Source organism: Hippoglossus hippoglossus, chromosome 16, assembly GCF_009819705.1.
Source record: "Hippoglossus hippoglossus isolate fHipHip1 chromosome 16, fHipHip1.pri, whole genome shotgun sequence".
Classification (NCBI taxonomy): Eukaryota; Metazoa; Chordata; class Actinopteri; order Pleuronectiformes; family Pleuronectidae; genus Hippoglossus; species Hippoglossus hippoglossus.
In genome coordinates this window covers 12315736-12330339 of record NC_047166.1, presented here as the reverse complement: position 1 = coordinate 12330339, position 14604 = coordinate 12315736, and the positions used below count along the sequence as shown (strand labels likewise).

The window sequence follows — 14604 nt, the reverse complement described above, 5'->3', positions numbered from 1 at the left end:
AAGGAATCTGGCATGAGTCATTAGCCAGTCGAGATGTTCTGCTGAGCATTTTCAATAAGGGATCTGGAGAGCAATGAATCACTCATACGGTGTGAAGACATTCGCTATAGTGCATACTCTGTACTCTATATTTATACGGCTGCATATGTGTGTGTGTGCATAGTGTTAATTGCCATATGTGAGCATGAGAAATTGTATGTGGGAGGGGTAAAGAAAAACAATTCACTGCATGTAATCCTTCTAAACAATCCACCAATGCAGTGAATTATTACCCATTGTAAACATTTAGATACTCTGGGCAAGATACTTAATTGCAATCAATGTTTGTACTGTTGCAAGTACAAAGAGGAAAATCCCTACCTCGCTCTGCAAAGGGGAGGCGGATGAAAATGCTCAATGGCTCATAAATGGCAGAATGCTGGGGACATGCAGGCAGACTTAATAAAAAAATCATTTTTGAAGGTATGACGAGAAAATGCCAGCCTTCGCTAAACGCCTAATAGCCTGAGCAAGAAGACGTTTCATTTCTCATTGACGCTCTCAAATTGGCCCCTTTTGATCCACAGTGTTTGACACACATACAGTCTACCTGCACCCACGGCTCAATAATCTTTTCAAACTCATTGAAAAAATGGTGTGCGGGGAGACATTATTGATGGGCTAAAACGCATTGTTCCCTGATCCCTTTTTCGGTCCAGCTGTCTATTAACAGCTATTATGGCTACATGTGAAAATGGATTTTGGAGGCAGTTGTCAGCAACCACAACGGCCTGCGTCGCGGAGAGCTCACGTTCCTGATGAGCTCACTGTTTGGCGGCTGTAATTGTGCTGTTGGGTGACAGAGGCAGGGGGCTGCGAGGGGAGATGGGGTGGGGGGGCAATGGGCAAGGTTCAGTCCATGGTGCAGCCCGAGATGAAGTGGATAATTGAGTGCGGAATAAACACTGCCAACAAGCCTCGGAAGCCCCCCTTTGAAAAAGAAATTTAGAGAATGGAGTGAGAAAGAGGGGGAAGAGCCGTGGAAAGAGAAAAGGGGGTGAGAGAGAGAGAAAATCCCAGCTACCCTCTGGGGGGGAAAAGCTGCTATTGAAAAGCTATTAAACTTGCATTTAGCAGGATTGATTGGAAATGAAGAGGCCTATTAAAAGAGAGGGACAAGAGGACAATAGCGCGTCTCTGGCCGCCGTATGTTGCCCTCCTTTCAGCAGCTTTCTTTGCCGGGAGAGGGGGGGGCAACCCTGTCTGTTTAAGCGCTCCCACCAAGAGAAGCAGTTTGGGGGGGGGGGGGGGGGGGGGGGGCTTAGCACTGCCTGAATAGAACCCTCTTTATCTTTCTCTGTCCCCCTTCCCATCCTTTCTCCACTGAGCAACAAAGAGGGAGAGAAGGAGAATGAGGGAAGGTTTTTTCTAAGTCCTTTTCCAGACTCACACAGACACCCCACTTAGATAACTAACCAACTGCCTCTCTCCCCCTCTCCTCCCACCTTCTCCCGAGGATTAGTTACCTCTGGAGTGTTGCCATCATCTCCTACCAGTAGGGTATGTAATACTCAATCTTTAGCATAGTGCCACGAACAGTTGGAGCCGTGGATTCGTATACACGCTGTTTCTGTATGCCTGTGAAGGCAGGCCAGCCAATCCGGTGAGACTATGTGCCGTACTTAAACACTGCAGCGAAACAGTGGCAGGTGTCTTCGCTGACTTTCAGCAGTCTCTAAACGGATGGGTCCCCTGGGAGCTTTAATGGAGTTTTGATTGTTTAACATCTATTTTTACAAAAAGCACGCTGAAATAATGGCAGATTTTCCCTCCCCAGAAGTGTGTTTGCTTCATGTCAGCGAGCATATAACCATATGGTCTTGGGAAAGAGTTAAATAAGTTATGAGGTGCAGCTGACTCTTCCTCTTAGAAGCTACATTTCTAGGGGGGGGGGGGGAATATTTTCGCACGTCAGCTTTGTCAACTCTCTCAGCGAGCACCATGAGAACAGTAGAGTGAGCAGACCAGTTCACAGGAGTCTGCTCTCCTGCAGTCGTCGGTTTTTTTTTTTCACACCACTTACAGTGCAAGTTTTCCTCTTGCTTCATCTCTGCTGGCACTGCAGAAACCTACTGCCATTACACTCTCTGAAATGCCATTAGCAGGGTGCTGCCTTCAGTATAAATTGTCCATCTACCATAATGAAAAATATTAATCGAAGAGATGCGATATTCACACCATTTCCCCCCCCTCTTCTCTCTCTCCCAGCAGCCACCCAAGCAGCCTACTTCTCCCAGCAGCCCCAGGACCAGGTGGTTGTGTCCGGTCAGTCAGTGACTCTGCCTTGTGTGATCGTGGGTTACCGGGGAATGGTACAGTGGACCAAAGATGGCCTTGCACTGGGAGGAGAAAGAGACCTTCCAGGTATTATCACCGACCTCTTATTTCTGCCTCCCTCTTTTCTCCACCGCTTTCTGTGTGTTTATTGCTCTCTCTGTCTCTGTCTGTCTTACCGCGATCAATGCCAGGTCTCATTAGAGACCGAGTCTCTCTCTGTCAACCGCTGAGGTTTTACACAAATGAATGGTGAGAGAACAATGTACTGCAGACAGGCCGGCTACTGCTGCACACACCAAACTTTAATTTGTTGTTTAGCATTTTAAGGGTCTTGTAGGAAGGTGGATAATCAATTGGCTTTTGTCACACGCTGACATTTAAATGTGTGGTAGAGTCGAGAGAAGGTAGAGAAGCTTCCTCTCGACCTCAGCCACCCCATCTTTATTGTGTCTGTGCTTAAAGGACAGACTCCTCATACAGCAGCCCTCTCACGTGTTGCATTCCCAGCCCCACGCTGCTCCGCTAACCCCACGGCTCAATGCCTGGCGCAGTGAGGTGCTGCTTGCTTTCGTTTGTGTCTTAAAGAGCCGCACCACGTTGTCCTGTCTTTGTTCGAGACACAAGTCTGTTCATTTTATAGTCCTTTTCATGATGTGTTTGTTGCTGGTTGTTTGTTTATCTCTGACTCTGTTCTCTGTTCTGGCTTCACGCAGGTTGGATGCGCTATTCCTTAATGGGCGACCCGCTATCAGGCGAGCACAGCTTGCTGATCGATTCGGCAGAGTTGGCGGATGACGCGGTGTATGAGTGTCAGGCTACACAGGCAGGACTGCGCTCCCACCGTGCCAAGCTCACTGTACTAGGTAAGATACACAGCTCATACATGATCCTCACCGCCAGCCCTCGCGCCAAGGCCTGCAGGCTGGCAGCGCTTGGGAACAACCAGGGGAGTGTCTTCATCACAAGATAGAGACGTGTGGAGACAAACGTTCCAATGTTCAACTTACAAAAAAGATAATCTTTCAAAACAACAACTTAACATTTGACAAATAAAAAATTCATTGAAACGTACTTCCAAGTGATTTGCAATTCACAGAGTCATTTCTTATCATCCCTCAAAGATAACCCCGTTGTAAATCTAGTTTCCTGGTTAAAAAATCATGTCCTGCAAGCATAATTCAAACCAAGCAAAGCTCAGCCATGAGATCCAACCGGGGAAAAAAAAAGGAAACCCCTCTGAAGCGATAATCAAGGCTGTGGACGTCTTGGATAATGTGATTGCTGCAGTCACAAATGACTTGCGTAGTCGCTTGAAAGTCAGGGTCTGCACAGTTAGCACATTTTACAGTGAGCCACAACATTTGTCAACCGCAAGGCGCTTTTTACATTAACGTGATGTGAGTGATCTACTTCTTTACACAGACGTTCGGAGGTGGGGGTGGGGGGGGGGGGGTTGGTGAGGAGAAGGAGCAGGGGGTGGGGGGGGCAGGTCTTGGGGGAATTGGAATCGCCAAAGCACTGCTGGCATCTGGTGGCATGTAAAGGAATATCACTCCATTAATTAGTCCTGTCATTTGTCCATACTGTGTATTCAACCACAAGTACACAGACTGAGGGGGGGGGGGGGGGGGGGGGGACTCATAGGGAACAAGTGCAGGCATGATGCTCAACCCAGTGCAGCGCTTTCACCACAGAGGCTGCTGTAGAATCTTCAGTATCTGTTGCTGCCAAGGTGTGTATTCTGCGTGTATCACAGCGGCAGGGTGAAGAGCGCTACACACAGGGCGCCGTGAAAAGGAAAAAGCACATCGAGCTCACAAGCAGAATGTGGCAGCGTTTCAACCAAACGATTTGATTCCGACAGCTCGGCCCTGTCCGTCAGCTCGCCTCTCTGCGTCGTAACTGTCAAAACCGCACAGAGCAGCACAAAGCAGCGCGGCCATCACATGCCCACACACAGCCACACGCATGTTTGTGCGGAGGCTGCAGAGAAAGTTGATAAAACTGTCACTTCTACATGAAATGCACTCAGAAGGACTGGTGGTTTGGAAACATTATCTGCATTTGATGGAGCATTTTTGGCATAAAGATAAATGAACTTGAAAAAAATGTTATCAGGTGCATAACCTGCAATTTATGTTTATGTTTGGACATAAGGAATGTTAAAGAGAGACATGTTTTTTTTTCTTTCTGTGAATTCTTTATGTGTGCACATGCCTGTGTGTGTGTGTGTAAATCATTGTGGCCAGATGAGACCAAAGCAATCCTGCACAGTCAAAGGAGTCAACGGCGGGAGTGCAGTCAGGGGAATCGGCATGGAAATTAAAATCACCTAGCACTCGGATTCCATTAGTGTCCGTGCCGCGGCAGCGGAAGGACCTCTGACAATTCAGATACACACAGTGAAATTGGTTCGGTGGAGGGAGCGAGAAAGGCCAGCACAAACCCCATGTTTATGCCTTCTCTTATTGGTTGGGGAGATAGACGCCTTCATCAGGGGTGGCACGCTTGGCTTGCCAGTGGTGCGTGCAAAACCATGCAAATAAATGAACAAATAAGCAATTCAGTTGAAACATCACTCTGCAACAGTAAGAGCAAATAGAGTAATAATGCTAGTCCCAGGAAAGGCAATAAATAAGGTTGAGTGTGTTTTTGTTTCTTGTTTTTTTTTTTTCTGCCTCTAACTCCACCTTGTTAAAACAGGCACTCGGTCATGAGAAGATATTGTGTGTCTCTTTTGTTGTTATGTCTTATTGATGCTGAACTAAGAGCAACACATGCTGACTATCAGTGTGACCTCTCTGTGGCTCTGTGCTGGCCTGGAGTTTTGTTTTTGTCTTTGTTTTAAGGGTTATGTTTGTTCTGGTTTACAGTTCCTCCTTCAGACCCCTTGGTGGAGGGTGGCCCCATTGTGCGTCTTAAAGCCTACACGCCATACAACCTCACCTGCAGAGCCTCGGGAGCCAAACCTGCTGCGGAGATCACCTGGTACAGAGATGGGGAGGTCATGGACACTGCGATTTATTCCAAGGTACAGTGAGAACAGATCTTTGCCTGGCGTTATCATTCAATCTGTAACACCCACGCGATATTGCAAAGTGTAACAGCGGGCAGAAAGAAGTGCAGAGCTGTTCAAAACAGAAATGTTTTCTCTGAGGGTATAATACCCCCTCTCCTTTTCTTTCACTCGTCTTTTATTTTCTCATCCTTCTTCTGTGGTCGCTCAGGTTTTTTTTTCACCCATCACCACCCTTCTCTCACAAGATTTGTTCCCTCATTCCCTGCAGTCCCCCTCCCATTTTCACTCACGCCTGACACCCCCCAACTCCCTCCCCCCAGCTTGCCACCCCTCCTCCTCTGCCTCAGCCCCCTCACACGCTAACCCCCGCCCCCCACCCCCCTCCTTGCTCGCTAATGCCGCGACACTAGAGCATAACTGGAGCATGCTAAAGCTCAGACAGGCATGAGTGTTTCATACAGTAGAGTTTCTGCAGAGAAGAAATCACCCACAACAATGCAGAAACACAATCGGGATGAGCCGGAGCGTAAGCCAGCCACGGCTGGGAAAGTGTCACATTTTTCATGCTCTCTGACCACGCTAAATGACGCTAAACGCCACATTTAAGGGGGCGACAGGCTGCAGTGAGAAGGGGGGAGGAGAGGAGAGGAGAGGAGAGGAGAGGAGAGGAGAGGAGAGGAGAGGAGAGGAGAGGAGAGGACTAACAGAGATGAATGAGTGTGGAGTTAATTGGTGAGATCGTTTTGTGAAAAAAAAAGAATTACTAACCTTAAGGAGTGAGGCTGTGGGCAGAGGAAGCTTTGGCCGAGTGAGGGGTGGTGACAGGGAGTGATGTGATTTGAGCATGAAAACACTTTTTGTGTGTCTGGCTGAGGAAGTGGAAGGCCTGGTCCATTGATTCGACTGTCCAGGGAAAAGGCTCAGCTTGTCCTTGCTCCTTCTCAAAGACGTGTGACACTTCTTCTTCACTGTCACCACCAACCCCCCACCCCCCCAAAAAAAACAAAAGACACACAGGCTCCTTCACCATCACAGTGTTTTTTCCTTGTGTGTGTGTGTGTGTGTGAGGAAGAGAGGAAGAACGTGAGAGAGCAGTGAGCCATATCCTCAGAATCTACACCTTTCCTCACTTAGGCGTATTGATTTCTGTGAGCAGTAAATAGATTTAAAAGATGATGACAAATAAGGAGCGCTGACAGGGAACACTCTCAGAAATGTGGGAACAGCACAATATCCCCTGCTGCATCATAAAATATATGATTTAACTGCCATGCCAAAGAACAGGATGGCAATTTAAATGGCTCACACATGAAAAAATAAGACCCGCCGTGTCACAGCGATATTCCTAAGTTGTGCGATCACAAATGGAAAGTGACTTACTTTTTGTGACACTGAGCTGATTTTAAGCACTCCCCCTACTGTAATGGAGTCTCTTTTGAAAATATAGTGTGTACGCTGTTGCTAGGACGTGAAGCAAACATCATCTAACATTGTTGCCCCGACTCTGCAGACGCCGATGGAGGATGGGAAGAGGGAGACGGCTGTCAGTATGCTTCCAATCATCCCAGAGGATAGCGACTCCGGCCGCACCTACACCTGCAGGGTTCTGAACGCAGCTGCTCCCGCTGGACGACAAACATCGATCACCATCAATGTCCAGCGTGAGTGTCCAGCTTGCTTATGAAAATGCCCGTCACAGAATTGCAGCAGAGTGCATGCTATTTGCACATTCAAAATCCAACGAAGTCGCACATACATGTCATTAAAATGAATGTTGTCCTGCGCACAGACCCCCCCTCCGTGACGCTGTCGGTCCAGCCTCAGACCGTGACCGAGGGAGCCAAGGTTCTCTTCATCTGCTCCGCTTCGGCCAATCCTGAAATCACTGGCTACAGGTACACATCCTTTGCTTTAATCTAAATATTTCACTCTGATTGGAAACCTGCGCGCAGAGCCAGCAGATATTCACATCTAAAAGGTCACCGCACAATTGGTTAACTATTCCAAGACGTGATCAGCTGCAAACACGCCGTCTAAGTGGAGAAGACACCAAGCAACGTGTTAAGTAGATACGTGACTACACTGAGCTAAATGGGCCGCTTGATTGGCAGCGTTTGATTGTGATTGGCACCGGCCATTAATCAACTAATAGCTACGCTGACACGCCAGGCTAAGTACCTCCCCTGAACTAATGTGACTGTAAAATGTGATTATTCATCCGTCCCAGATGGTCGAAAGGAGGAGTTCCCATCTCGGAGGCAAATGGGGACAGCCTGGAGGTGACGGTGGACTACTCTTACTTCACAGACCCCGTCTCCTGTGAGGTGTCCAACTCTGTGGGCAGCACCAACGTCAGCACCCTGGTCGATGTCCAATGTGAGTTTAACTTGAGGCAAACATAGTGGACACTGTGGCCAGACGGAGTATTTTGAGATTTTCTAGAAGTGTATGTTTTTGTTAAAGCAGCCTCTCATTGATTGTAACTGGCTGTCGGTGTTGCTTTATCCTAGTTGGCCCCAGACTGCTGTCGGAGCCAAAGCCAATGACAGTGGATATCGGGATGGATGCATCTTTTACTTGTGCGTGGACTGGAAACCCTCCTCTGACCCTGGCGTGGACCAAGCAGGGCTCCAGCGTGGTAAGGGAACAAACACTCGCCAACACCTCATCTTGGTGGTAAAGCTTCAACACCATCCCTCCAGAGAGAAACACTCACGCATGGCCTTGAGGCATGAATCCCTCACACATTTCCCCCACACATTCTTTTTCAGGCTGAATCTTCAACAACTCCTCTCACCACGCTCCCTACGGGCTAAAGCCTCTGGCAGAAAACTGTCTGTCCACTGACAGATTCATTCAGCATTGTGACATGCTGTCATAACTCTAAGTCAATCAATCGATCAATCAACCAGTCAACAAGTGTCTCAAGGTGTGGCCCGAACTAACCGAAATTGCAACATACGCGGCAACTTTTCGAGTGGCGTTTCTGCTTTTCTGACACTAAAACGGCCCCGACTTTTTTTGAGTACCCATTTCCTCAAAGTCAATTTCGTAGGTGGAACAAATGGGACATTTCCACCTTCAATTTATTTCATCCTGGTAAAAGTCCTTTAGCGTACACACCATCAGTGATGACATCCCATAGGAGCGTCTCTCCTGGCAACTAATATAATTTCTGAGGTGAAGCTGGAGAAAACTCCCCCAGTAAAGAATGCTGCGGGATGGTGTAAGCGATGCTGTCATCTCAAAGAGTGAACGCTCTCAGCCCCTCGGAGGGAAAACGCGCAGACATTTTTCTAATCCACCCACTGCCACTGTTCCTCACACAGCCACGAGTAATGGATTAATTGGGTTACTCTGTAAGTGTGTTGAAATAAAAAATTGGTGAGAGGAGGAGGTGGAGGGGGCGCGCGGGGGGGGGGGGACGGAGAGTGGGGGTAAATGGATTAATCACAGCTTGATGGAATGACAGGATCAATGAGCTAAGCAGTGAGTGAGCGTAGCGGCTCCAAAGGCTAGGGCCCACTCACACCGTAGTACGCCGCGCTCTGTCCCCACTGTTTAATTACAACAATCTCCCCAGCAGCACGGCCACTCAGCGGTGGCTGGAGTGCCTAATGTTGTGATTAAAGCTCTTCACAATGGAATTAAACTCAAACCGCCAGCATTTGTTACAATGGTCAGCCCACCTCTGCGCCGCTTCTGCAATGAGCGGGGCCACTGATAAAGGTCCCGGTCGCCTTTGTCCGCCTCTTCTCCCCCAGCGCCTCGCTCCTTTCTCTCGCTCTCTCTCTCTCTGTAACACATTTCTCCCTTTTCTCTCTGGATGTCTCACTAGGTGCTCAGTAATGGTAACACCTTGCAGCTGAAGGATGTTACCCAGGAAGATGCTGGAACATACACCTGCAAGGCCATCGTACCCCGGATTGGAGTTGCTGAAAGAGACGTCACTTTAACTGTGAATGGTGAGTGGCTGGTGTCCCGCTACTTGCTTTGATGTTTGGAGGGATCTGCTGAATAAGCAGCATTAAAATTGATATCTGACAATTTATTATTAGAATTTTAAAATCTCTCTTTTTTAAATGTATTTCTCTGCCCTCTTTGACTGGTCTTCCAGGTCCACCTATCATCACAGCGGACGCCACGCAGCACGCTGTGAAGCACTCCAAGGGCAAGCTGGAGTGCCGGGTGGAGAGCAGCCCCCCGCCTGAAAAGATTGTAAGCGAGCTGCTTATTTGTGTTGTGCGTCATTCACTTCTCTTCAAGAGCTTCCATGTTCATTTTAGCCACACCCACATGAGAGCAAACACTCGGTGGAGCTTTACCCCTGACCCCACCTTCACACCTCTGCACCAGCCTCATCTCCACCTCACACGCTCACAAATTGCATTCACACACATATTCACAACTGTAATTGCAGAGACATTGACTGGAGAGATTGTCGAGTTTGGGGGGAGCTGTAGGAGGCCGGCTTCCTGCAGGTTTCAGCAAAACCACATTCAATTAGCGGCCCAAGAGGCATCACTCGGCTGACCCCGTTGAACTGCTGAACGTACGCTGGGCTGAGAGAGGATAATTAGGGTGTGAGGAGGAGTGAGAGACAGGTGCCCCGCTGGCCCCGCGCTGGAGACGGCAGAGAGCAGCCTTATTTCACAGTGCAGCTACCTAACCCTCCTTAGGCCTCACCTGCAGGGCAGACGTGGGAGGCAGCTTAAACATGAGCCTGTGAGCTATGTCAGCCATGGAGCACGGTAGAGGTCGGCAGAGAGAAAGCAGAACAGAGGGAGAGACCGGTGTTCAGTCGGCCACAGGCAGGGATCTGAGGATAAACAGCTGAGCCGGACTCTGCTTTGCTCACAGATGAGGAATTCTTCACAGAAAAGTGACTTACTCCCTGTTGTCCGTCCTCTTGCTCCTCTCCGCAGGTGTGGACCTTTGGAGACATGGACCTGTCCTCCGGTTCCTCCGGTCGTTACTCAGTGCAGACGGTTACCAGCGACCACGGCGTCCTGTCTTCTCTGGTGCTGTCTGAGATTCTGGCGCAGGACTTCCAGCTGCGCTACAACTGCACTGCTTGGAACCGCTTCGGCACCGGCACCGCCCTGGTCACACTGAAGGAACAAGGTACGCACCGACTGAAGTATCAATGCCCATCATAGCCCCTGTGCAGAAGTTAGAGGGATTCGCTCAATCTGAGGAAGGGGGCCAGATTAGGTGAAAGCAGTGCGCCTGCCTTGTGCTTATCTTAATTATACTCCCTCAATCGATGTGATTTAATCAGCAGATGGTTCCTTTAATGAATATGTTTGCCCCATAACATAGATATTGATCGGGGGACAAAAGTCAATTAGAGGAAGCCACATGTGTTTGTGGTTGGACTCATATCCTCTGTCACTGTCGAAGCGCCGAGCTCAGCGTTTCAGGCTGCAGCCCCTTAAAGTGAACTTAAAATTAGGCAGTAGTACTACTACACTGATGCCAGTGGAAGCCTTTGTTGCAGCAGACACCAAATATAAGGTCCTCGCCAGTAATTTACATCAACGAAGCAGAGTGGGGTCTCCAGAGATATGGGCAGCGGTATCTCCTGGAATCTCTAATTAGATTACTGTCTATTGCTTCATTGCATGTCAGGCCTTGTTACCCTTCCTTCTGAGAGATTAGAGACAATGGCCCGGCTGCGGGATGTCGGATTGCCCGCGTGAGCATACGCTCGCTGTGAGCAGGTCAGGGCTCACTGTGGATGAATTTATACGGGCGCTGACGTTCCTGGGATTAGCAGAACAAATGAAGGGATCTCTTTCTTTCTTTTGCTCTGATCTGTTTGTTCTTGATGCTGACACTATCTTTCATTTCATCCCTTCCCCCACATCTCCCGCCTCTATTACTGTCCTCGTTACAGAAGCCTTGCCTATGTTGATAATTGTTGGTGGAGCAGTGGGTGGAGGCTGTGTCCTGCTCATCTGTGTCATCACCCTGGTCTCCCTCTGCTGCAGGCACACAGGCAAAGGTGAGCTCAACGGTCAGTATGGGCAAGAGAATCCTTCGCCAATTCTTCTACTCAAACACATTCTCAATTTTTTGGCTATTTTGATCATTTTTAACATAGATTTTGATACATTTTTTAAACACTTTTCAATCCCCGCAGGTAAAAGATGCACTCGTCTTTCCAAGAGTGACATCAGAGTTCAAATCGTTCACAGTGATCACAACGCTACACGTGGCAACGATGACGAGGAGGATGTCAAAGAGCCAATGGTAAATTTCATTTGTCCACTTCCTCTGTATATCAGATGTCTCTATTCATGATTACGGAAAATTCACATTAATACTGTGATATAATGCTCATTTTTCGATTTGAACTTTTTCAAGTGAGGTCTTGTTCGTCCTAGTAAATCTTCAGAAATGCTTGGTCTTCCCTCAGGCTCCAAACAGCAGCGAGTCTCCCGGGACGTCGCGAACAGAACACAGCGACCTTCTGGAGGAGGAGGAGGATGAACGATCGGACATCAAGGTAAAACTTAAAACACTTACCTGAGGAAATGCTCTCAAAATAGCAACCATGCATTATTTTCATCATACATGTTACAGTAATGATTTATTCTCACCATCACTCTTACAGGACCCCACCAACGGCTACTACAATGTCCGCGGCCATGAAGACCGCAACATCCGTGGCAGTGGCTTCTCTGAGTTTGTGCCCAACACTCGCCCAGTCTACACTCCATCGCAGCTGCCCTCCCCCAGCCCCATGTATGGTCAGCATGGCACACAGCCTCGAGTCTACGACTTCTCCCACCGATACGCAACCACCACTGCAGGCAGAACCTCATATGAACAGCAGCAAGCTGCCCAGCAGCAGCCTGCGCAGGCGACCAGCATTTATCCCACTGACCCGCTCTACAGTGGCTCTGCCTACTTACCCGCTACCTATGGTCGCGCCTTCACCAGCTACGTCAAACCTGCTTCCTATGAGAAGGTGGATGCGTATGACCAATCAGATCAGGCCAGCAAGGTGTCCAGCTCGTCTCGCTTCTCTTATGCCTCGTCACAAGTGTCCTCCCAGCAGTCCGACTATGGCCGGCCCTCACAACGTATGCAGACTCATGTCTGACGGACAAAAAAGAAAAACGAAGAAAAGAAGATTACGGGAGCAGCGAGTAGATAACTATTGTCACCTCCACATAATGTATGTGTGTGGCAGGACTAACATGAACAGACACTTTCTTTACTTGGACGGTCCTTGAAGGACGTGTTTGGACAGTATTTTTGGAGGCAGTTGTGTGATTTCGGTTATGGGATAACCAACCTGTTGTGACTGATGGCAGGATCTACAATAATGCAAACTGTAGAGCTGCTGAGCTGGAGAATTCAGCAGATTGTGGTGTTCCAGTCAAACTTCTGATTCCAGTGTGATACCTCGACAGGTTATCTGTGTGACAACTCAAACCTGTGGAGATATTCAGTCAGTGCGAGGGCCAACTAGAAAATAAATCAAATGAATATGGGTGGCCAAAACGACTGGGGTAGCCGGTTACCTGCATTCCAGAGTTTACTTTGTGTCAACACAAAAACAGGACCTCGAAAATACTTTGAACGAAGATATGACCATCTAAGACATATTTGAAGAAAAAACAGATACGAACAAGCTATTTTTGTCTCTCATTCAGTGTTTTGTTGGCATGCGATAGGAGTTCTAAGCACATTTGTGTCTCGATCATCAACAAAAGACTGAGCTGTACACAGAGACAGACAAACTATTCTGCACAACAGGCTAGCTCTACTGACCAACAAGTGCTACAGGCACTGTACGAAAGAAGAGTCGAATCATCGGTGGAATACTTCTGACCTGAGCTGTATTCCTGGAGCTTCCTCCGATGATAACCCCTAACAAGTCGTGTTGCTTACCGGTGGATAGAAGGAGATGTGATGAGAATGTGTATTTTAGCCTTCGTTCTCATGAAGGACTTTATGTTAACTGTGTGTTGTACCAAGATGGACAAGGTTAGGCCATGAAAACCCAAAGATGGTGATAACTGTACAGAGGGGGAAACGGGGGTGGGGGGCAGAAAACCGCTGTCCGACTCCGAATACTGTTTTCTGCTGTATTTTTCGATTGTAAAATGATGAGTCGGCTTTTACCAGAACAATCAAAAGCGGCGGTTTTGAAAATGGCGGCAATCTTGAACTTGAAATAAGCTTGAAAATAAATGCAGCGTCTTCGGCAGGCTCAGGTGGAGGGGGGGGGTAAGACGTGCAAGGCAGTCCTGGTGTGGACCACACACTCTCAAAAGTTTTACAACTCAATCAAATTGTCTCAAGATGTTTACAAGAAACAGTACTACCCTGAAACATGAAGTATCTGTACAAATGGCTGAGCCCATACTTTCTCTCTGTTGCATGCAAATGATGTGTCTAGTGAAAATCTTCAGCGTTAATATTCATGTCCATTTCATGTTTGACACATTGGTTTGTGCACCTGGCCCAGTTGCATTCCTCTTCCTGGATGTTTCAGTATGAATGCCTGTACTGCCATTTGTCGACAAAGCTGTTACCAGGCAGCCTGATGAGAGAGCAAATGTCTACTTCAGAGTGAAGAGGCAAACATCATCGCTTGTCTTTATTTTTATATTTTATATAAGCCTTAATGTACAGCGTGTAAGCTGCTCTATTGTAAAGTATCTTTATATACATGTCTTTATCTTGGTTGATTTATTTGGCACCATGGATTTTCTTCTCCGAGTTGTTCATCAATCATTGAATGCAGTTACTATGCTTTTTCTTGGAACACGACTAATTGCCATTTGTTTGTTTATTCTTTTAATAATGTATTCAGAATTTTATTTGCTAAAAAGGAGCTATCGTTGCTTGTACCTTTGTACACATATTTATATTTAAATAAAACCATTTCCGATAAAGAGTTGGCTGGTGTGAATCCTGAGAGTTAATCAGCCTCGTGAGCGGCGTCGTTGGGCACGGGGAACAGTGACAAACAAAGCTTCCCATGTAGCAACAATGATGAATACATAAATTAGCGGCACTGTCTATGTTGATTTTCCTATTCCCCCAGTGGTGCGCTGCTTTTAATGAAGACAGATGAGAAAGCGGAACCCCCACTGTATGTGTATCCACCTCCTGAAGCCGACGTGCCCATCTTGTAGGGTAATAGGATAGAGCTGTAACAAAGGTAGGTATTATCTGACAATATGAGTTTGTCTTGTCACCTGTTCCCCAGGTAGGCCCGCTGCTCACGACGGGGAGGAGAGGTACAT

General features: G+C 47.8%; 1 protein-coding gene across 7 annotated transcripts in view; it reads left to right on the top strand.

The window, feature by feature from the left end:
* Nucleotides 1-12815, top strand: part of kirrel3l (kirre like nephrin family adhesion molecule 3, like) — a 65627-nt gene extending 52812 nt beyond the window's left edge. For 2 of the 7 annotated variants that reach the window (XM_034609919.1, XM_034609915.1), the window contains exons 2-15: nt 2251-2403; nt 3030-3179; nt 5190-5347; nt 6846-6996; nt 7125-7230; nt 7563-7711; nt 7846-7973; nt 9174-9300; nt 9453-9553; nt 10261-10459; nt 11235-11354; nt 11481-11590; nt 11736-11846; nt 11955-12446. In XM_034609919.1, the coding sequence (XP_034465810.1) occupies nt 2251-2403; nt 3030-3179; nt 5190-5347; nt 6846-6996; nt 7125-7230; nt 7563-7711; nt 7846-7973; nt 9174-9300; nt 9453-9553; nt 10261-10459; nt 11235-11354; nt 11481-11590; nt 11736-11846; nt 11955-12446 (2255 nt within the window). Of the gene's footprint in view, nt 1-2247; nt 2404-3029; nt 3180-5189; nt 5348-6845; nt 6997-7124; nt 7231-7562; nt 7712-7845; nt 7974-9173; nt 9301-9452; nt 9554-10260; nt 10460-11234; nt 11355-11480; nt 11591-11735; nt 11847-11954 lie in introns of all 7 variants that reach the window. The other 5 variants (XM_034609916.1, XM_034609914.1, XM_034609920.1 and 2 more) reach the window with 5 other exon arrangements.
* The last annotated feature ends 1789 nt before the right edge of the window (nt 12816-14604 follow it).